The sequence below is a fragment of the Nannospalax galili genome, unplaced genomic scaffold (assembly GCF_000622305.1).
Source record: "Nannospalax galili isolate Female #2095 unplaced genomic scaffold, S.galili_v1.0 scaffold101, whole genome shotgun sequence".
In the NCBI taxonomy this organism is placed as follows: domain Eukaryota; kingdom Metazoa; phylum Chordata; class Mammalia; order Rodentia; family Spalacidae; genus Nannospalax; species Nannospalax galili.
Genome location: NW_008345700.1, coordinates 1,017,138 through 1,040,203, shown reverse-complemented (window position 1 = coordinate 1,040,203; position 23,066 = coordinate 1,017,138). Strand labels below are relative to the sequence as shown.

Sequence of the window (23,066 nt, the reverse complement as noted above, 5' to 3'; positions counted from 1 at the left end):
CTGGAACTCACTATGTAGACCAGGCTGGCCTTGAACTCATAGAGATCTGCCTGCCTCTGCCTCCCGAGTGCTGGAATTAAAGGCATGTGCCACCACACCCAGCTCACAACTACAATTTTAAACTAAATATTCCAACTTTCATGATGCTGCTAACTCATGAGTTTCAACTTACCTTTCCCAACTCCTCCCAGTGGACCAGTAGCAACAACTGAAGGCCAAAAAGAACCAGCACCCTCTAAGCATAGCCACATGAGCAGGGTCTGCCCAGTGTCCCTATTTCTTTCTGCCAAGGCCAAGGTCCCTTAGCTGCTTTATATAATCTATACTGTAGTACTAAAGTATTATGGCCATCTTGTAGGTCACTTTTAATACACTGATGACACAAATCACCTAGTACAAGAGAGCGTGTTCTACCTAAAGTCAGGGCTTTCCTTCTCAGCCTTTAATGAATGAACAGCACATGTTCACTTATATGCAAAGTGCTCAGCTTGGCAGAGGAACCAAATTAAGAGGACAATATCTGCTGAAACCACCTGGTTGAAGAGACTCCTTGGGGGCTAGAGAGATGGCTCAGCAGTTAAGAACACTTGACTGTTCTTGCAGAAGACCCAGGTTCGAATCCCAGCACCCGCATGGCAGCTAACAACTGCCAGTAACTCCAGTTCCAGGGGATCCATCAGCCTCTTCCGTCCTCTCCAGGCATTGCACAACACAGGTGTACTTTCCTACATGCAGGCATAGCACTCATACACATAAAATTTTAAAAATATTAGAAAGTTTATATATAAAAAAAAAAAGACTACTAACTACTGGACAGTGGCATATTCGGGAAGGATGACAGCGGCACCTCTGAATGGCACAGACTTAAGTCTCATGCTAGGTCTCATGCTTTCAGTGATTAGTCAGCCAAAGAACAGTAGAGACCCATGAAAAGAGCAGATATAATGACACAGAAAGTGACAGACCTGGATCCAGAAACTGGTTCTGCTTCTTTTCAGTCATTTTAATCCTGAACAATTAATCTCTCTAGGCCTCTCAAAGTGGCACAACAGGTGGCTGTGTATACAAAGGATGCAATGCCCAGGTATCTGGAAGCCCAACCACCACCCAATAGCCTCAAACAGCATCACCTACACTGGCAGGTCAAGAAGGCAGCCAACTGCCAGCACTAGACTTGCCTCCCACCCCTTCCACCTGCCACCACACATCTCAAGGTCCCCATGAGTCCCATGTTCACCATTCTTTGTCACATGATTCAAAAGATTCCCGCACAAATACCTTTTTATCTGCAGGACTTGAGATCTTGGATACTAGAGCTGCTTCCACAAGGCCCTGCTCCAGTAAGGAGTCATATTTTATGCTCCTCTTCCTGTTCCTCCTAGCCTTATTATCTGATTTTTGTCCAGTTTCTTCTGATTGAGACACATCAGCAGCACTGTCACCACATATGGAAGATTCAAAGAGAGGCTTCCCATTCATGTATGTTTTGGTGATTTTCAGTTTAATCTCCGGAGAGCCATTTTTGATAGGGGTAGTATTGGGTGGTGTCCCAATTCCTTTCACTTCCTGGGACTCAAAACACAATTTGGCATCATGAGCACCAGGTTCTCCATTAAACACACGAGAAGTAAGATCTTTCAACTTCTCAGCTGGAATAAAGGGAAGTGCATCGTGGCCATTGAATGTGTGCATGACCCCGTCCTGCAGGCTGTTAGAAAGCTGAGCCTTGCTGAGGAATACAGAACATCCGTGGTCCACTTCACAGTTCTGAGTCTTTCCATTGGCACTGCCAAGGATTTCTGGTGCCTGCTTCATCTTCACGCACTTTACAACCTTCCGCACAGAAAGAGAGCTTTTTCTGATGCTAAATTCCATCCAGTCTAGATGCTTTGGTTCTTAGAACACTACAGCATTAAAAAAAAGAAAGAAAGAAAAGAAAAAGAAGAAAAAAGCAACATATTACATTTTAAACCTAGGATAAGTATGCCAAATATCTCTTTGTTGGGTGTTGGGTTTTGTTTAGTCTTTGAAGCAATTTATGATGTTTTCTATAATAATGTAGGTTGTAGGAAGCAGTTTTCATATAACAAATTAACAAGACTGAAAAGAAGGCAGTAAAGAATCATTTGTAAAATGGAAAATATAGTAGTCAGGAAAAGTTCAGGTGTATCACTACCACCAACAACCAATGTGGGAGAACATATAACCTGACGTGTGGACTGGAGACATGACTCAGTAGGTTAAGAGCACTTGCTGCTCTTGCAGAAGACCTGAGTTCAGTTCACAGCACTCACACGGCACAAGGCAGCTAACAACTACCTCTAACTCCATTTCTAGGGGACCCAATGCCCTATTCTGGCCTCCATAGGCACCTGCACACACATGGTGCAGTTAAACTCATATAGGCTCACACACATACACATAAATAAAAAAAATAAATAAATCCTGGCTGGGAATGGTGGCATACGCCATTAACCCCAGCACTGGGACAGAGGGCAGAGGCAGATCTCTGTGAGTTTGAGAATTGCCTGACTGGTCTACATAGTGAGTTTCAGGCCTACCAGGGCTACTAATGAGACCGTCTTTAAAAGAAAAATAAAGAATAAAAGAACTTATGAATTTAACCTCTACATTTACCCTTTACATACAGGTCCTACTCACTCCCAGCATACACACAATTAAGAGCCACTGTATACAGGAGTTAACACAAGGCCAGGTAGAAGCAAAAGAACAGCAATAAAGAACTTAAAAACAAATTAAGAGGGCTGGAGAGATGGTTCAGCGGTTAAGAACACTGGTTGTTCTTGCAGAAGACCCACATTAAGTCCCAGCACCCACATGGCAGCTAACAACTGTCCGTAACTCTAGTTCCAGGGGATCTGACAGCCTCTTCTGTCCTCCAAGGACACTGCATGACATGAGAGCACTTACCTACACGTAGGCAATACTCACATACACATAAAATAAAAACAATACAGCCAGGCGTGGGCCATGGTGGCATACGCCTGTAGTCCCAGCACTTGGGAGGCAGAGGCAGGCAGATCTCTGTGAGTTCAAGGCCAGCCTGGTCTACATAGTGAGTTCCAGGACAGCTGGGGCTACAGGGAGACCCTGTCTCAAAAAGACCAAAAAATAAATAAATAATAAATAAATAGTAAATAAAATATTTAAAAAACAAAAACAAATTAAGGGCTGGAAAGATGGCTCAACAATTAAGAGCACTTGCTGTTCTTCAGAGACTCCAGGTTCAGTTTCCAGCACCCGCATGGTGACTAACAACCACCTGTGAGTCCAGCTGCAGGAAGTTCAATGCCCTCTTCTGGCCTCTGCAGGCACTACATGTATGTGGTACACTTATATACATGGAAAAAAAGCTCTCACACACACCAAATAAAAATGAATAAAATATGGCTGGGTGTGTTGGCGCATGCCTTTAATCCCAGCACTTGGGAGGCAGAGGCAGGTGGATCTCTGTGAGTTCAAGGCCAACCTGGTCTACATAGTGAGTTCCAGGCCAGCTGGGGCTACAGGGAGACCCTGTCTCAAAAAAAAAAGAATAAAATATGTATTTTTGGTCTATTTTGAGACAGGGTCTCCCTGTAGCCCCAGCTGGGCTTGAACTCACAGAGATCCACCTGCCTCTGCCTCCCAAGAGCTGGGATCAAAGTCGTACACCACCATGCCCAGCAGAATAAGAGCACTGACTGCTTTTGCAGAGGACCCGGGTCGATTCCCAGCACCCACATGGTGGCTACAAACAGTCCCTAACTCCAGTTCCAGGGGAATCCGAGGCCCTCTAAGCCCTCTTCTGATCTCCACGGCATTGCACGACACGAGTGCACTCACATACATGCAGGCAATACACTCCTACCACATTAAAGTAATAAATAAAATATTTTAAAAAATAAGAAAAAGCAAAATAAATGCTGACAAAGAGCTAGTCCCACTCCTAGCACAGCTGGTAACTCTGAAGGACAGCCCAAGGTCACCCGCGATCAGCAAAGTTTAAAATCAGATCTTCCAAACTTCCAGCATTAGCTCTAGAGTGATGAGAAGAAAAAAAGCAAAAGCCAAGGAGTAACAAAGTACCAGCCCCCAGTCAGCTCTGGCTGGTGCTTGACCTAGTACTTTATTCTCTGCCTCTGCCCCTACCCCTTCTTGTCCAGGCCCATATTAAACATTTAACTCAAGGAGCATTCAGTAACATTACATTTTATTTATCTATCATCTGAAGATTAACTAGTCCAGAAGCAACACTGCTGTACTACTGGGAAACCTGGAAAAACTAGACAATGCTTCACATTGGCCATATGATGCCACTGCAGACAGACACAATTTTCCCAAGTTCCCTCTGGCCTTCATTGTGATGCTGCACTCCCCAGTCAGAGACACTTAAAGGGGCTAGAGCCCAAGACAGGTAGAATAAGGGACAGGCACTCCCCCCAGTTTACAAGATACCCACCAAGACTGCAATAAGCCCCTCCCAAAAGGCAGTGACCAACAGCATCCAGCACTGAAGAAAAGCTAAAACACAAAGAGCCAGAGATGCCCATGCATGCAGAACAGCAGCTCTCCAACTAGGCATGATTTTGCTCTCCAAGGATATTTAGTTCCATCTAGAAGCATTTTTTCTTTTTTTACTATCAGTACATCAGGCAGCTGTACTGACCACCTATACTGGCTAGAGGCCAAAGATGCTAAACAACCTAGAATGAATGCACAGGATGGTCCCAGCAACAAAGAATTATCCAGCTCAAGATGCCAACAGTACAATATGGAGAAAACCTATTATGCAGCCATGGTTCCTAGCACTGTAACATAAAACCCAGGGAGTAAGGAACGGGACATAAGAAGTAGATTTAAAAAATTTCCAAGTCTTGCCGGGCGTCCACGCACGCCTTTAATCCCGCCCAGCACTCGGGAGGCAGAGGCAGGCAGACCTCTGTGAGTCCAAAGCCAGCCTGGTCTACATAGTGAGTTCCAGGACAGCTGGGACTACAGGGAGACCCTGTCTCAAAGACAAAAAAAAAAATCTCCAAGGTCTTGATGGGAGTGGTAGCACCCACCTTTAATCCCAGCACTGAGGAGGCAGAGGCAGCCTGGTCTATATAGCAAGCTCAGGCCAGCTGGGGCTACAAGGAAACCCTGTCTTTAAAACAAACAAATCAACAAATAACAACAAGGGGCTGGAGAGATGGCTCAGTGGTTAAGAACACTGGCTACTCAGGGCTAGAGAGATGGCTCAGCAGTTAAGAACACTGACTGTTCTTGCAGAAGACCCGGGTTCGAATCCCAGCACCCACATGGCAGCTAACAACTGTCCGTAACATGCAGGTAATACACTCATACACATAAAATAAAAATAATAAAATACTTTTTTAAATATTGAAAAAAAAAAAAAGAACACTGGCTGCTCTTGCAGAGAACTTGGGTTCAGCTCCCACCATCCACATGGCAGCTAACAAGCAACCGTACCTCCAGTTCCAGGGGAATCTAACACCCTCTTCTGACCCCCGTGGGCATTGGGTGCACTTAAATACATGGCAGGCAATACACCCATACACATAAAATAATAAATATTTTTAAAATACTTTAAATGCTTTAAGTTAAAAATGGAAAACAGTCACTGCAAAATGGGAGAACATACTGAAGAGTGAAAATTGAAAATAAAGAGGTTAAAAAAAGAAATTAACAGTTATGGGAAACAAGAATGGAGGTGACAGAATTATACATCAAGTTGCTGTTCCTTTAAATAAGCTCTTCAGAGTGAGAGAAATAATTACTTACACTTCAAAGACTACATCTGATATAATTTGACTTATGTGACTGAGGAGGCAGAGTAGCCTCTATTCTCCACACAGAATAGAGGGCATCTCTGACATGTAGGAAAAGGGACCTGGGCATTGGTAGTCACCACTCCAATTTGCCATGAAGCACCAGGCTCTGTTCCAAAAAAACAGCTGCCAAATGATTCAATAATTCCAGTCCTATGTATCTACCCGAAATCATGTCCGTGTATCTGTACAAGAAATTCACAGAAGCAATATTCCTAATAGCAAAAAAAAAAAAAAAAAAAAAAAACTAAAATGTCTATCTATTGATAAATAGATGAACAAAATGTGACCTGTCCATCCAGTGGACATTATTTAGCCATAAAGAAGAATGAGGTAATTGGCCAAGCATGGTGGCACACACCTTTAATCCCAGCAGTTGGGAGGCAGAAGCAGGTAGATCTCTCTGAGTTCAAGGCCAGCCTAGTCTACACAGGAAGTTCCAAGTCAGCTAGGCCCACTCAATGAGACTGTCTCACCCCCCCCCAAAAAAACCCAATAACAGAAAGGAACGAAGTATGGATTTATGCAGACATGGATGAACCTTAAAAATATTAAGCTAAGTAAAAGAAACCAGACAAAAAAGACCACACACTAACTGAATTGCACTCATGAACTCAAAGCAGTTGTGGGTACCCAAGCAAGACCTACACAGACTGGGCCCCTCAGCATTTCATCATGGATGCTGGAGTTCATACGGCCCCACCCATCCTAAGAGACTACTGGAAGTTAATGGTTGCTGGAGGAAGGGTATCATTTTTTTCATTAGTATAGCCACTGATAAGCTGCCAGTGCTCTGACAAGTAATTCCTCAACCATGCTCATGCGAGTAACCATAATTAAAATAATACATATACATCCAAAATGAAGGGAGAGAGACATGATAAGTTTCATCAAGAAAGGGAAGGGGTGAGAATGCAACAGGGGATGAAATGACCAAAGTTCATTATACACATGTATGAAATTGTCAAAGAATTAAAGATACTGTGTGCCTTCATTTATATAAATGTCAAAAAAAAGCAAATCTATAGAGACAGAGAGCAGAATGGTTTTCAGGAACAAAAGGAAAGTTAGGAGGGAAGTGACTGTTTTACTAGGCTAATGAATGTTTATGAATTAGTGATAATGAATGTATAACACTAAGTCTATGAAAAACCACTAAGCCAGGAGTGATGGTACATAACTTAGAATCCTAGCACTGGGGAGGCTAAAACAGGAGGATCCTGAGTTCAAGGCCAGCCTGTACATACTGAGACTCTGCCTCAGAAAACAGAAGCAAAACCAAACAAGAAGAATATAGCAAAACTTAAGGAAAAATAATAGAGGACATGAAGGGGGTGGGTAGGAAAATGGGGTAGATTTGAGAAGAAATGGGGAAGGGGGTTCTGAATATGATCAAAATATAATGCACGAAATTCTCAAAGAATCAATAAAAAGGAAAAAACACAGCTAAAGTGGTGCCTTGACAGCTTTAATCCTAGCCTTCAAAAAAACTGCAGGAGCATGGGGATATGATTTGATGGCAAAGTGTTTGCCTGGCACGTACAAGGACCTATGTTCAAGCCTCAGCACAGAATAAAAACAGTAATAGGGGGCTGGAGAGATGGCTCAGTGGTTAAGAACACTGGCTGTTCTTGCAGAAGACCCAGGTTCGAATCCCAGCACCCACATGGCAGCTAACAACTGTCCGTAACTCCAGTTCCAGGGGATCTAATGGCCTCTTCTGTCCTCTGCAGGCACTGCATGACATGGGTGCACTTACTGACATGCAGGAAATACATTCATACACATAAAATAAAAATAATACATAAAATATTTTTAAAAAAGGAAAGAAACAATAATAAAACAAAATGAAAGGCCTATGGGTTTCATTTCTTCCTTCGTGGAACCAGTCACCATGCTGTAAGGAAGCCCAAGCAAACTCATGGGATAGTCCATATGGGGAAAACTAAGCCAAAGGTCAATCAATCATTCCTGTTTAGCACCCGGTCAAGAGCCAGTACTACTAAGTGTGCCACATAAAGTTGGCTAATACCACACAGAGCACATTGAATAAAATAACCCTGTAAATAATGTCCCAATCACAGACTGTAAGCTGAATATGGCAGTACATGCCTGTTATCACAGCACACAAAGAGAGGCTGAGGCAGGAGAACAGTGAATTTGAGACAGCCTGAGCTATAATAGCAAAATTATTTCAATACAAAAGAGGCAGCAAGGGAAGGAGAAAAACAACCAACAAGTGTCATTTTGTTGTCAGCCACTAATTACCAAACCAAAACCATCATTTTGTCAAAATGATGATGTGTCCAGCAATCGTACATTCTTGAAAATAAGTTACACGACCCACCAGGCTGGAACTCACAGCTCAATTCTTCTCCATCATTATTATTATCTGTGCTGGGGAACTCACAATCAGCGGGAGTACCAGGTTCAGGGCGTATCTCTGAGGAACCAGCTCAAGGAACACTGAAGACAGCAGAGAGAAGACGCTGAGAGTAAACACCAAAGGTGCTACAGCAAGCAACCACTAAGAGACCAAGACAACACTCAAGGAAGGCACAGCCACCAATAGGAGCAGGCTGGACAAGCCAGCAGCTCACGCAGACCTGCAGTGCAGGCAAGGCACTATGTATTTTTCTTTAATCCCTGCAGGTATGTGTACATGTACATTTAAGGACGCATGCATGCCACAGCAAACAAGAAAAAGTCAGAGGACAACCTCTGGTGTTGGTCCTCACCCATGACTTTGAGACACAGTCTCTTGTTGTTTGCCTCTGTATACCGGGCTATTTGGCCCACCAGTGTCTAAGAACTCTCTTGTCTGTCTCCCATGTCTCTGTAAGAGCACTGGGATTACAACTGTGTGCTACTGCATCCAGATTTCCTGGACTCTGGGGATCTGAACTCAAGTCCTTTACTTGCACTTTACCCATTGAGCCATCATTCCAGCCTGGCACTGCCACGTTACACTCTGTCAAAGGAGCACCTGGGACTCATCTGGGGATAGAAATGCAGAACTAGAACTACTGAAATATACTTCTACTTCTTTTTACTTTATTTTATGTGTATGAGTGTACTGCCTACATGTATGTAAGTGCACCTATGTTGCACAATGCCTGAGGAGGTCAGAGAGGGCATCAGATCCCCTGGAACTGGAGCTACAGACAGTTGTTAGCCTCCATGTGGGTGCTAAGAATTGAACCCAGGTCCTCTAAAAGAGCAGTCAGTGCTCTTAACTGCTGAGCCATCTCTCCAGCCCCCCACACTTTCACTTCTAATGGGCCATCAAGACAGATCTATCTCAGAAGTGTATCAACCTAAAAAATGGTAGGAACCCTACCTTAAAAAGCAGAAAAAAATAACACCCCATCATTCCTTTGTTACTATGTCCAGCAGGGTGTAGTGTATCACGCCTGCAATCCCAGCACTCAAGAGATGGAGGCAGGAGGATCAAATTGAAGGTAATTCTCAGCAACAGAACAAGTTCAAGACTATCCTAGGCTATAGAACAAAACAAAACAAAACACAAAAACTATTTCTTCTGAACCAGTAAATAGCCCTTAATCATATTCCCATACACTAGGTGTGGTAGCACATGCCTGCAGTTCCAGCACTTGGGAAAGGTAAGATGATCAGGAGTTCAAGGCCATCCTCATCTACTTGGTAAGTTCCAGACCAGCTTGGGCTACATAAGACCCTGTCTCAAAAATAATAATGAGGGGCAGGGTGTGGTGGTACATGCCTTTAATCCCAGCACTCGAGAGGCAGAGGCAGGTGGATCTTTGTGAATCCAAGGCCAAGACTGGTCTACACCACAAACTCCAGGCCAGCCAGAGCTACACAGAGAGACCCTATCTCAAAACAACAAAATAATAATAATAGCAATAGTAATAATAATATGGGCTTGGGCTATAGCTCAATGGCAGAGGTGCTTGTCTAGCATGCACAAGGCCCCAGGTTCCCTCCAGCACAAAAATAGTAAGAGTACACAGTGACTCCCAGCAGGTGCCTGGATTACACGGCACTCATGTCTAGTTTCTGCTTTTTCACTGACTTACTTTACTGACTCACTGAGAACCCTGAGAAACCAAGGACACACTGGTAACTGAGAAAACACACCCAGGTTTAGACTCCCAAGGTAGACACTTAAGAAATCAAGTCACTAGTACTTCTCTCAAAGGAGCTGTAAGATGGGCATGGTGGCTCAGTCCTGCAATTCCAGTATTTAAGAAGCCAAGGCCAGAAGGTTAAACACCGGGAAGCCCTACCTCATCAATCAATCAATCAATCAATCAATCAATCAATCAGTCAATCAAAATAAAGGAGCTGTGAGTCTAGAGAGATGACTCAGCAGTTAAGAGCACTTGCTACTCTTGCAGAAGACCCAGGTTGGGTACCTACTACCCACATGGCAGCTCCCAACCATCTCTAACTCCAGTTTCAGCAGAATCCAACACTCTCTTCTGGCCTCCACGAGCACCAGGCACACATGTGCACATACATACATGCAGGCAAAACACTCATACACATAAAACAAAAATAAGTAACTCTTTATAAATGGAGTTTTTTAAGAAGCTAAATTTTCTTTATTCCTTTTTTGCTTGCTTGTTTTGGGTTTTTTGTTTTGTTTTGTTTTTGTTTCTTGGGACAGGGTCTCCCTGTAGCCCTAGCTGGCCTGGAACTCACTATGGAGACCAAGCTAGCCTTGATCTCACAGAGATTCGCCTGCCAATCTGTCTGCCTCAGTCTCACAAATGCTGTGATCAAAGGCACATGCCATCATGCCCAATTTAAGGAGCTAAATTTAAAGAAAAAAATACTTTCTGTTTGGAGGTTTCTTTCAGATTTCAGAACTCAACAATCAAAAAAAAAAAAAACCTCTTTAGCCAGGCGTGGTAGCACATGCCTTTAATCCCAGCACTTGGGAGGCAGAGGCAGGCCATCTCTGTGAGTTCAAGGGGAGCCTGGTCTACATATCTACATAGTGAGTTCCAGGACAGCTGGAGCTACAGGGAGACCCTGTCTCAAAAAAAAAGAAAAAGCCAGGTATGGTGTCACATGCCTACAATCTCAGCACTTAAGAGATGAAGGCAAGGAGATCAGCGGTTTGAGGTCAATAAAATTACTAGCTCAGCTTATTGGTAGACACCAGTGATCCAAACAGGCAGGAAGTTAAAGCATATATATAGTGAGTTTGAGGCCATCCTGAACTACCTAAGACTGTCTCAAAAACAGAAAAAAAAAAAAAACAAGAAGGGATAAGAGGGAGGAGAGGTCACTCCCCACATGCACCTTTCTCAGCAATCTCATTCTGTGAGCTTTTACTTTGGTAGTGCAGCTTCTGCTGAAACAACACTTTCTCCCACTTGAAGAAGAGCAAGTTGCTTGAGGTTGGATGAGCCTCTCCACACTCTTCTCTCAGTTCATGCCCGTCTCAGGCTACCATGAGAATGAATCTGAACACAAGAGCAAGAGACAGACAGAATGAATGCCACAGGCACTCACTGGACAGACCTCCAGACATCCAAGTCACACCCAGAAAAAGGCCTGAGGCTGAGTCAGCCACACTCCTTTCTACTCTGCAGTCCTAAGTCTGCTGTGATCTGAGCAGAGGCAGCTGTCACTGCGCTTCCTTCAGCCTACATGCTGCACACCAAACAAGCAACCAGCTCTGGGGATGCAAGTATAAACACAGGACAAGCGCCCTATCTTCACAGACCTCCCCTTCAAGCAAGTAGGCAAGGAGACAACAAATGAGATAGTCACTGGGATGGAGAGAGCGAGCAGAGGAATACAATTTCTTAAGGTTCATTTTTATTTTACGTGTATAAGCATTTCCTTGCCTGCATGAGTACCACATGCATGCCTGGTACAGGAGAGGCGATTAGATCCCTGGAACTGAAGTTACAGACAATTGTGAGCTGCCATGTGGGTGCTGGGAACCAAACTTGGGTCCTCTGCAAGAGCAGCAGTGCTCTTAATTGCTGAGCCAGCTAACTCATGCTTATACATGTATGTGTCTGTGTGAGTACATGCATACTTGTGTGTGCTACTGCGGTATGCACATGTGCCAAGGTCAGGAAAGAGCTTCAGGTATCCTCCTCCATTACCCCTACCTATTCCTCTAGCCAACATCTCTTCCTGAACCCAGGCTCATGTCTCAACTAGGCAATCCTGTCTTCTGCCACCTCAGCACCCGGGTTTTAGTCATTTGGGGCAATGCCCCGCTTGTTATGTGAGTCCTGAAAAGAACTCCAGTCCTCATGATTGTGGAACAAGCAGCACTCTTAAGCTCTGACCCATCTTTACAGTCTCTAGGAATACAGTTGTAAATGGGGGGGGGGGTCTCTCAATGTCAGCTTCACAGAAAATGATATTTAGGCAAAGGAACTGGGTATGGTGGCATGTGTGTTTAATTCCTTGGGAGGCAGAGGCAGGTGGATCTCTGTGAGATGGAGGCCAGCCTATCTACGTAGCAAATTCCAGGTCAGCTGGGGCTACAGGGAGACCCTGTCTCAAAACAACAACAACAAAATATTTAAGCAAAGAAAGTCAATAAATTGTTATTTCTCAATTGGCTTTCATCTTCTTTCTGACCTCTGGAACTAAGGTCAGAAAGTAAATGTGGGGGCTGGAGAGATGGCTCAGCAGTTAATACTGGCTGTTCTTGCAGAAGACCCATGTTCAAATCCCAGCACCCACATGGCAGCTAACAACTGTCTGTTAACTCCAGTTCCAGGGGATCCAAAGCCTTCTTCTGTCCACCGAGGGCATTGCACTACACAGGTGCACTTACCTACATGCAGGCAATATAAGCATACACATAAAATAAAAATAATTAAATAATTAAAAAGAAAGTAAATGTAAATGTTCAATAAAGGAATACTTTTACCTAGACAGCAAAAGGCAATTCCACACATCTGGTTCTGTGGGGGGAGGGCGTTTAGAGGTCACTACTGAGACTTCTTCCCTACAGCTCATGCCAAAACACATGCCTAATCAACTTTACTCTGAAATTTTTCTACTTAAGCCCCATCTGGGCTGAACACATGGCTCATTGGTTAAGAGCACTGCTACTCTTGCAGAAGACCCAGGACCTGGGTTTGATTCCCAGTACCCAATGGCACCGTTCGTTTCTCCAGTTCCAGGGGATCTGACACCCTCTTCTGACCTCCAGGGCATCACACAACACGGGTACACTTATACACATTCAGGCAATACACTCATAAAATATGAATAAAGCATTTTTAAGCCCCATCTGTTTCTCTCCACACTACAGTCCCAACAGTAGCCAATCAATCATCATTCCCACACCAGGTCCATCACTGCAATCTCCAAACTGGCTTATCAATCAACAGACTCCTGGGTGTCAGAACCACAGGAAGGGCTTGCTAGAACACAGACTGCTGGCCCCCATTCCAGAGCTTATGATTCAGAAAGTCCAGGGTGGACTGGAGAATTTTCATTTGCAATGAGTTCTCAGGTACATTTATGCTGCCAGTCTGGGGACTCTACTTTGACAACCACCATGTTTGCAACAGAGTTCCCAAAACCATTTGTTACATGGTTCACATCCATTTCTTTCCAGTGAGAAACAGAAAAATGGGAAAAATGATAAAGCAGGTATCTCTTAAAATTTTTACTCAGGGGGGCAGAATGGCTCCACTGGTAAAGTGCTCAGATGGAAAGCAAGAGAGCCTGAGTATGAAGGCAGCAGAAACAGCAGGAGGCCTTGCTTCAACATGGCAGGAGAGCCCACTTCTGAAAGTCTAGCTCTGACCTCCATACACACTGCTGCGTATATACACCTGTTCATATGCACATATACCCCCCTTTCTCTTCCTGCTCCTCCCCCCTTTGCCTCCCTCCTACACACAAATAACAAAATTTTAAAATAAGAAAAAAAGAATGTCAAACAGTCAGGTGTGGCGGCACATGCACTCCCAACACTCAAGAGGCTAAGACAGGAAAATCGCAAGCTGGAGGTCAGCTTGGTCTATATAGCAAGTTCCAGGCCAGCCAGAACTACACAGCAAGATTTCCTCAGAAAACAAAAGTAAATTAATCAATCAGCAATAAAAAACAATACTATGGGAGCTGGAGAGATGGCTCAGCAGTTAAGAACACTGACTGTTCTTACAGAAGATCAGGGCTCGAACCCCAGCACCCACCTGGCAGCTAACAACTGTCCGCAACTCTAGTTCCAGGGGATCCAACAGCCTCTTCTGTCCTCCACAGGCATTGCACAACACAGGTGCACTTACCTACATGCAGGCATAACGCTCATACACATAAAATAAAAATAATAAATATTTTTTTAAAAAACTATGAAAAAAGAAAGGCAATGTGAAGAGTAAGTACAAAACTCTAATGGTCCGCCCTTCAGTGCACATACAGATAATTAGGTTAAAACTTTTCCTGAGAGGCAGAACAGTAATTTCCCAGACCTTGCAAGAGTCATAGTTTCTCTATCACATAAAGCACAGTGACTTTGGGCGAGTCATTTAACTAGCATCTTTGGGATTTCCTGCTGTTGAGTACTCAGTTAAGATGAACTAAAGATTTGCAACTCAAAAGCTATACACAGGGGCTAGGACCCACACAGGAGAGAACCAACTCCCACAAGTTGTTCACTGACATCCACAATCAAATCTCAAGTCATGGCATGTCATGGCTATACATACATACTCATACACACTAGTACATTAAGTAAACAATTAGTAAATAAATCGTTTTTTTTAAGCTGCATAAAGCAAAGCTCTGCACAAAAAACACAGACTGCTAATCTTTGGAGGGAAGTAATACAAACCTCCAATTTCTTTAAAAAATAAATTAATAAAAATAAAAAGATGGGATGTCCCTAGCCTGGAACTCACTATGTAGACCAGGCTGACCTCAAACTCAGAAATCAGCCTGCCTCTGCCTCGTGCTGGGATTAAAGGTATGCACCACAATGCCTGGCCAAGCCTCCTATTTCTAATTGAAAAAAATCTAAAACTATATAAACCTGTGAAATAAAAATTCTTAGGAAGAAGCCGGTGTGGTGGCACACGCCTTTAATCCCAGCACTTGGGAGACAGAGGCAGGTGGATCTTTGTGAGTTCGAGCCCAGCCTGGTCTACACAGTGAGTTCCAGGACAGCTGGGGCTACAGGGAGACCCTGTCTCAAAGAGACAAAAAAAAAAAATCCTTAGGAAGAAAAGAGTAATACCCAATAGCTGCTTCCATTTGTTAACTGAGTCTGCCTATGTCCATGTACTATAGATACTAAGATGTTAGTCAAAGAGTCCTGCTCTTGAGAACCTCACTGCAGAGGATGGTATGGAAAGTGGGCAATATGATGGGGCCTGGCATTCACAAAAATAAACGAGCACAAAACACATGCATCTAGTGCATCTGAGCCTTAGACCCATATCTGCAACACCGATGGAAACAGGGACAGACATCCCAGAAAGAAGAGCTGAGCCTTAAATTAACTCACCGTAGCTCAGAAGAAAGCTGGTTTCAGAGAAACTGGCAGCATGACAGCAAAACAGTGGAGCAACGAAAGACTGACTAGGTAAGACTCCAGAAAGACAGGGACTACATGGCATGTTCTAGACCTGGAGATCCCTCTTCTGGTGCTGTGGAGCACTAGGATGAATCTAGGGTACCTTCCAAAACAAATTAGATGAGTGCCTCCTTTTGGAAACAGAGAGATATAGCTCACAAATGAGGCCCTCCTTCCCTCTCACTGGTTTAGAGAGTAAAAGTGGGGCCAGTACTGCCCAATTTTCATATAATAATTACTATCATCTCTGGCTACCTCTCCTCTTTCACCCTTCCAGTCTGCCAAAACAGTATCAGGGGCCCATAAGACAGATCGGCTGGTAAAGGCACTTGCCACCAAGCCTGATTAACCTGAGTCTGATTCCTGGGACCCACAGAGTGGAAGGAAAAAACTCCTCCAAGCTGTCCTCTGAATTCTACACTCACGCCATGGCACTGGCACACATGCACTGTGGCATGAGCACATGGACACAAATAAGTACATGACACACACAAATCGGCTCCTGTTCATGACTCTGTCCTCTCTTCCCAACCCCTAGCTCTTGTACCTTAGGAAGCCACTCCTCTCTACTCTAGTTCTGATGGGTCCACAGGCCTCCTCACTAACCTCTTCAACCAGAACTTGAGTCTCCCCTTCTCAGCCTCATTCACCAAGGCAAGTATGCTCATACCACCTCATTCCTTCACATCATTTTTTTTTAATTTCTGTTTTTAATAAACTTGGGACTATTACCATTGTCCTGGGACATATTTCTGCAGTATGATTTTCATTTTCCATTCAGGATACTTTCTCCTTCCCTGCCTTCATTCAAAAGGATTATTTTCTTCCACTTATTTGAAAAACAGTGCTGGGAATTGAACCTACAACTTTGGGCTGCTATGCAAGCACTCTACCAGGGCTATAAGCATCATTCTTATCACTTTTTTTTGGGGGGGTGGGGTTGAAACAAGGTCTCCCTGTAGCCCCAGCTGGCCTGGAACTCACTATGTAGACCAGGTTGGCCTGGAACTCACAGAGATCCGCCTGCCTCTGCCTCCCAAGTGTGTGCCACCATGGTCTACTTTTTTTTTAATTGAATTCTTGTGATTTTTTTAATATTTTATTATTTTTATCTGTATGAGTGTACTGACAAACAAATAGAATGTAGAGGGTAAGTGCTATGCAGAAGAGAATGCCAAACAAGGGAGTTTGGGGGGTTTTGTTGTTTGATTTTTTGCCTATATATGAGGCAGGGTCTCCTATGTAGCCCTAGCTGGTCTGGAACTCACTGTGTAGACCATGATGGCCTACAACTCACAGAGATCAGCCTGCCTCACAAGTGCTGGGACTAAAGTGCTACCATGCCCCACATCAAGGGAGTAAAGTAGTGGTCAGGGACAGTGCCTGAGGAAAAGTTTGAGCAAAAATCTCAGAGAGCATGAGAAGCAAGTCACACCAATATCTAAAGAACACTTCAGGCAGAACAAACAGTACTGTGGTAGTCTGAAGCACAGTAGGACCGAGGCTTGGGACAGGCAAGAGGCATGGCTAGAACAGATGAGAATAGAAACCAAAGAAAGATGGGGAAGCCCCAAGTACTAAAATCAGACCTACAAGGGCCTTCTACAACAGGCAGGAACCAAGGAGCTTCCAGCAGCACGAGGCTCAAGTAATTAACAACAAAAGCGAGTCTAGCCCATGCACACACAGCGAGTGGGTTTACACTCATATGGAATGGGTAAGAGTAAGAACTAGCCATACAAAGGCTCAAGGGAAAAGTACAGCTAAAAGAGATGGGATTGGGACAAGATGGGTGAGGAGATAAAAGTACAAGCATAATGCCCTAAATTCAATCCCTGGAACCCACAGTGGAAGAAAAGACTGCTGAAAATATTCTGACTTCTAAGCACACATAAAACTACAATTTTTTAAATATTTTGTTATTTTTATTTTATGTACATGCGTGTATTGCCTCCATGTAGGTAAGTGCACCTGTGTCTTGCAATGCCCGAGGAGGTCAGAAGAGGCTGTCGGATCCCCTGGGACTGGAGTTATGGACAGTTGTTAGCTGCCATGTGGGTGCTGGGATTCGAACCCGGGTCTTCTGCAAGAACAACCAGTGTTCTTAACTGCTGAGCCGTCTCTCCAGTCCCAAAACTGGGGATTTTTAAAAAAGAGATGGGCTGAAGAAATCGGATGAGGGCAAAATAGGAAATGCAGCAGGAAGCAGAAAGCCCAGCAAGACATGGATCATGAATCTCAAAAAACAATGAGATCCTTTAAGAGTGAGGACTCAGAGCTGGAGAGACGGCTCAGTGGTTAAGAGTACCGGCTGCTCTTGCAGAGGAGCTGGGTTTGATTTCTAGCAACTACATGGCAGCTAACAACCATCTATAACTCCAGCTTCAGGGGATCCAGTACCGTCTTCTGTCCTCCATGGGCACTGCACAACATGGGTGCACTTACACACATGCAGGCAATACACTCATGCACATAAAATAATTTAAAAAGAAAATATATATATACACACACAAAAAAAAAATATATATATATATGTATCCCCCCGCCCCCGGAGTTGAGGACTGAACCCAGGGCCTTGCGCTTACTAGGCAAGCACTCTGCCACTGAGCTAAATCCCCAACCCCCAATAAAATATATCTTAAAAAATAAATAAATAGCCGGGCGTGGTAGCCCACGCCTTTAGTCCCAGCACTCGGGAGGCAGAGGCAGGCAGATCTCTGTGAGTTCAAGGCCACCCTGGTCTACATAAGTGAGTTCCAGGACAGCTGGGGCTATAGGGAAACCCTGTCTCAAAAAGACCAAAATGAAATGAAAAGAAAAGAAAAGAAAAGAAAAGAAAAGAAAAGAAGAGAAAGAAAAGGAGAAAAGAAAAGAAAAGAAAAGAAAAGAAAAGAAAAGAAAAGAAAAGAAAAGAAAAGAAGAAGGGGAAGGGGAAGGGGAAGGGGAAGGGGAAGGAAGACAGAGGACTCACAGGACCACATCTGTATTTTGCAAAGATCAGGCAAGGTGTAGAGAACTGACTAAAGGAAGTAAGAGTCAGAAATGTGTTTCCCAGCCTATCAATCTCCATAATATAGCAGCAGAAACACGGGAACTGAAACATGGAAACATTACTAATATACAAATGCCTTCTAAAAGCACATCAAACTTCCTATCAACTCTTGGAATGTAAATGCAGGGAAACTTTAAGAACTGAAGTCCCAACTCCTTGCAAAGAAAGAACACCTCTTCTAAGCACCCGCTAGGAAGGCTCACTGCCAGAGGTGGGGACGGGGTTTGAGCTGTGAGCTCAACTAACACTTTGACTTCTATCTTTACACATTTTGTTTTGTTGAAACCACTCAGTAGAAATTAAGATGTACTGAGTGTGGTAGTACAGGCCTTTAATACCAACACTTAGGAGGCAAAGGCAGATCTCTGTGAGTTGAGGCCAGCCTGGTCTACACAGGGAGTTCCAAGTCAGTCTGGGCTACATAGCTAGTTCCCAAAAAATAGTAATTCATCAGTATTGGTTTCAGGACAGGAAAGAAGACTAAAAAAAGAAAGTAACTGATCTGAGGTATTTTTCTTTCCTTTTCTTGGCAAAACTAGAGATTGAATATATAGGGCTTGAGAATGCTAAGCAAGCATTCTATCACTGAACTATAGTCTCCAGTCATCTTTTTGCTTTTTTTGTTGTTGTTGTTACTACTGTTATTTCAAATAGGGTCTCAGTTTGTAGCCTAGTCTGGCCTTGAACTCATACTGTAGTGAACGCTGAGCTCAAAAATACGTAAATCCCATTGCCTTGGCCTCCTCAATACTGAGATTACAAGAGTGTGGCACCGTGCTCTCCCTGCTCTGTTTTGACTTTTAAATAGCAAACCAAATCTCATCAAATTAACTCTCAAAAGTTATACATAGGAAGACCTTGTCTCAAAAAAAAAAAAAAAAAAAGACTTGTCTTCACTTTCAATTCTAATTAAAGCATTTACTCAGAAGTTATTTCCTGGATTAAAAGGGACAATAAATTTGAATTGGATCTTTGAGTCCCTCAGTAGAGCTGGGAAGATGGCTCAGCAGTTACGACCACTGGCTGCTCTTGCAGAGGACCCATATTTGGTTCCCAGCACCCACATGGCAGCTAATAACTGTCTATAACTCTAGTTTCAGAGGATCCAATACCTCCTTGCCCTCTGCGGGCACAGCACGACAAAGGTACACGTATATACATGCGGAAAACACATTCATATGCATAAAATAATAAAAAAATATTTTTTGCAAAGAGTCCCTAGGTAAGCAATATTAAATCTTCTCCCAATGTTCACTATAAATATCCATTTCCAGAGAAACTAACAGAGCATACTGACACTGTAAACATGAACCTGATTTTCTAGGCTTAAATGACCCCTCTGCTTCTGTACCTCGTGTCCTTCATGTTCTTCTTCCCTTGCCCAGTGATCCAGAGAAATCAACAATGGGAAGAGGCAGAAACTCACTCCAAGTTGCTTGATGCTCTTATATGCTTGCAATGTTCCGGGAGTTCATCTCCATTTAACATCTGAGTTAAAGTAGGATGAGCAAAAGCCACCATGACTAGCAAACTGAGGCCTGCCTCCCTAAAGTCTGGCTAGAACAGATGAGAACCAGGCAAAGATGGGGGAAGCCACAAGTAGCAAAGTCCTATCTGCAAGGGCCTTCCACAAGCAGGAACAAGTGAGCTTCCAGAGTGAGGCTCCAGCTAGGCGTAGCTGAAAGGGACCTCAGTTCAATACACTCTTCCATACTCAGCTTCTTGGAACTCTTCTGTTCCAACACTGGCAAACAGAGCAAATGCTGAAATTAAGATGGGTAGTTCACCTAAGCATTTTGTCCATTTTATAGCATTTTCTGAGTTCCTATCATGAGAAACTGAGCAGAAACAAGGCTGCCCAAGGTAGAACCAGAGTCCTACTTTCAAGAACTCATTCAAAAGGCAAGAAAGCTTATATGGCCATTAAAAAAGCTGTGTGCTGCGCTTAGGAAGGGAGAACAAGTAGTGGTTCATGTCCAACACCAATCTGGACAAAGGTCTAGGGTCAGGACAGGTCACCTCAAATTTGGGAACAGCCACACTCTGTAGTAAATGGAGAAACAGAAGAGAAAAGCAGTCAGGAGACAAGATGCTAATCTGAAGCATGTATTCTACAGTCATGAGCAATGTACCAGCCAACACTAGACTGGAATATATAAACATCAAGATGTAGATTCAGGGCTCAGTGGTTGAGGGCTTACCTAACATGCTCTAGGTCCACAGTTCAATCTGGAATACCACCCCACAAAAAAATTAAAAAATAAATGAAACAGACAGACAAAAAATCTGGGTGTAGCCACTCATGTCTGTAATTTTAGCATAAGGGGCAGAGACAGAAGGATTGGCCAAAGCGCAAAGCCATCCTAGTCTATATACCAAGTTCTAGGCCAGTCATAGCTACACAGCAAGACTGAACTTAAAAAAAAAAGGCCAGTGAGATGGCTCTAGCAGTTAAAGACACCGGCAACCAAGCTTCACCGCCAGTGACTGCGTTCAACTCCTGAAACTACACGACGGCAAAAGAACCAACTCTTACAAGTTGTGTTCTGACTTCACACATGCACTGACACGTGTGTTCTGACTTCCACACATGCACCATGACACATGTGTTGACTTCCACACATGCACATCTCTCTCTCCCTCTCTCTCTCACACACACACACACACACACACAAATAAATGTAATAAAATATTTTTAAAGCTGTCTGTCCTCGATTCTCACTGAGTAAATCATTTACTCAGAAGTATTTGCTGGATGTAAATAAATGCAGACGATAAGCTTGAGCATCACGGTAGGTGCTTCTACATGTAAGGAGAAGACCTCCTACAATGCAGGTAGCACAATTTTACTAGTGGTTTCTATCCTCTTAGTCTAACTCCATCCACATTCACATTTTACAGTGAATTGTCAAAGCTGTAAAAAGGGAAGTAACTAATTAGTTCACATTCTGCCAGGTTAATAAATCTTTTTAAAGCCTGACTGCTTCTGGAAGGCATTTTAACAGATAAAAGGCTGGCTCCTCCCTAAGTAACCCACAGGTCTCTAACTCTGGACTCACTCTGTAGTTTCCACCCAAGTCTTCAATTGGTTCCTCACATTTCAGCAGGCAAAGGCCTAATAACAATAACCTTCTACAGCTTGGCTGTACAAACACCACCTAGTGATCACACTTGTAGGCTTATTACTTTTCTCTGTATTTCTTTACAAACTTCAAGCTACAATAGTTCACACATCACAATCAATATATCATATCTGTGCACAGACAAAAGTGTCCATTAATCTTTGAAATTCATTAAGTTGATTAGCTAATACTCTAAAAATCGAATGTTGACCCTTGGAATCAGTGGATTCTTCACAAAAGCTTAGACAAACGCACAAGCAAGCAGTTAAGTCCACACTCCACCAGCCATCAAGTCAAAGCGAACGCTGCTGGGCAGGGGAGAAAATGGAAGGAAAGAAAAGGAAATGACTCAAAGTCATCGAGTGCAAGGCATGTGAACCCTCCTCATCGCTAGTCGGCAGTTAAGATTTGAACTCTCTGGGTCTCGAGGAATGGGAGCACATATTGAGGACACACGGAAAGAGCTGTGTGCACACGGAGTGTTTCTGCAGTTGTGCTTCTTCAGATATTGCTGTTCGCGTCCATGTAAATATGTAACCAGAACTTGAACATGGAGAATTCAAGTTACAAGTCTCAGCTTCCTAGGCAGGGGTGCTTCCTAGCTTAGTTTCCCTGCGCATGACCTGACTTCAAATAAAGTTAATATAGTCCACGCATGATCTTGGTCTTTAACTCATTTAAAAGTCAAGGCCTTCATAGTCTGGGTGCAGCCGGGCAGCACCGAGGAACTTCACCCTATGGTCTTTACGGGGTCGGTTGTAACACACACAGACACACACGACCCCAGAAATCTACACAACACACACACACACACACACACACGACCCCAGAAATCTACACAACACACACACACACTACACAACTCCACACATGTGCAAACACACACATACATACATACCTACACAAAGGAAGCCATCACAGGGAATACTCAGGCATAGGTACCAGACTAATGTACACACACACACACACACACACACACACACACACACACGCGACCCCAGCAATCTACCTGGAAATGATTCCTGTCAGAACATCCGTTTTGATACCGTTTCGTCGTCAATGTCAAACCCCGTCCTGGGCTGAGAAGGGAGAAAAGCTCAATGTTGCCCGAGCACCGGCAACACCCTCATCCATGTTCCTTCACCGAGAACCGAGACTAAGCACCCCCCAGATGGAGAACTCGGTCCCCCCGAAAACCAAGACTAAGGCACCCCGAGCTGGGCAACTCGGTCCCCCCAACAATCAAAACTAAGCACCCGGAGATGGGGAACTCGGTCCCTCCGAAAACCGAGACTAAGCACCCCGAGACGGGGAACTCGGTACCCCCGACAATCAAGACTAAGCACTCCGAGATGGAGAACTCGGTCCCTCCAAAAACCAAGACTAAGCACCCCTTCACCGCCGAGAGGGAGGCAGCGGGGTCCGACTCGCCGCGCCCCGGCACTTCCGACGAGGCCGGACGGCCGGGCCCCAGCCCCAGCCCGGGTGACTCCGCGGGTCCCGCCAGC

General features: G+C 44.0%; 1 protein-coding gene across 3 annotated transcripts in view; it reads right to left on the bottom strand.

The window, feature by feature from the left end:
- Positions 1-23,049, bottom strand: part of Nsd2 (nuclear receptor binding SET domain protein 2) — an 88,962-nt gene extending 65,913 nt beyond the window's left edge. For 2 of the 3 annotated variants that reach the window (XM_008841835.3, XM_008841834.3), the window contains exons 1-2: positions 22,568-23,049; positions 1,279-1,904 (exon numbers count right to left, since the gene is read on the bottom strand). In XM_008841835.3, the coding sequence (XP_008840057.1) occupies positions 1,279-1,875 (597 nt within the window). In that variant the 5' untranslated portion in view covers positions 1,876-1,904; positions 22,568-23,049. The remainder of the gene's footprint in view (positions 1-1,278; positions 1,905-22,567) is intronic. The other variant, XM_029567700.1, reaches the window with a different exon arrangement.
- Between the last annotated feature and the right edge of the window lie 17 nt (positions 23,050-23,066).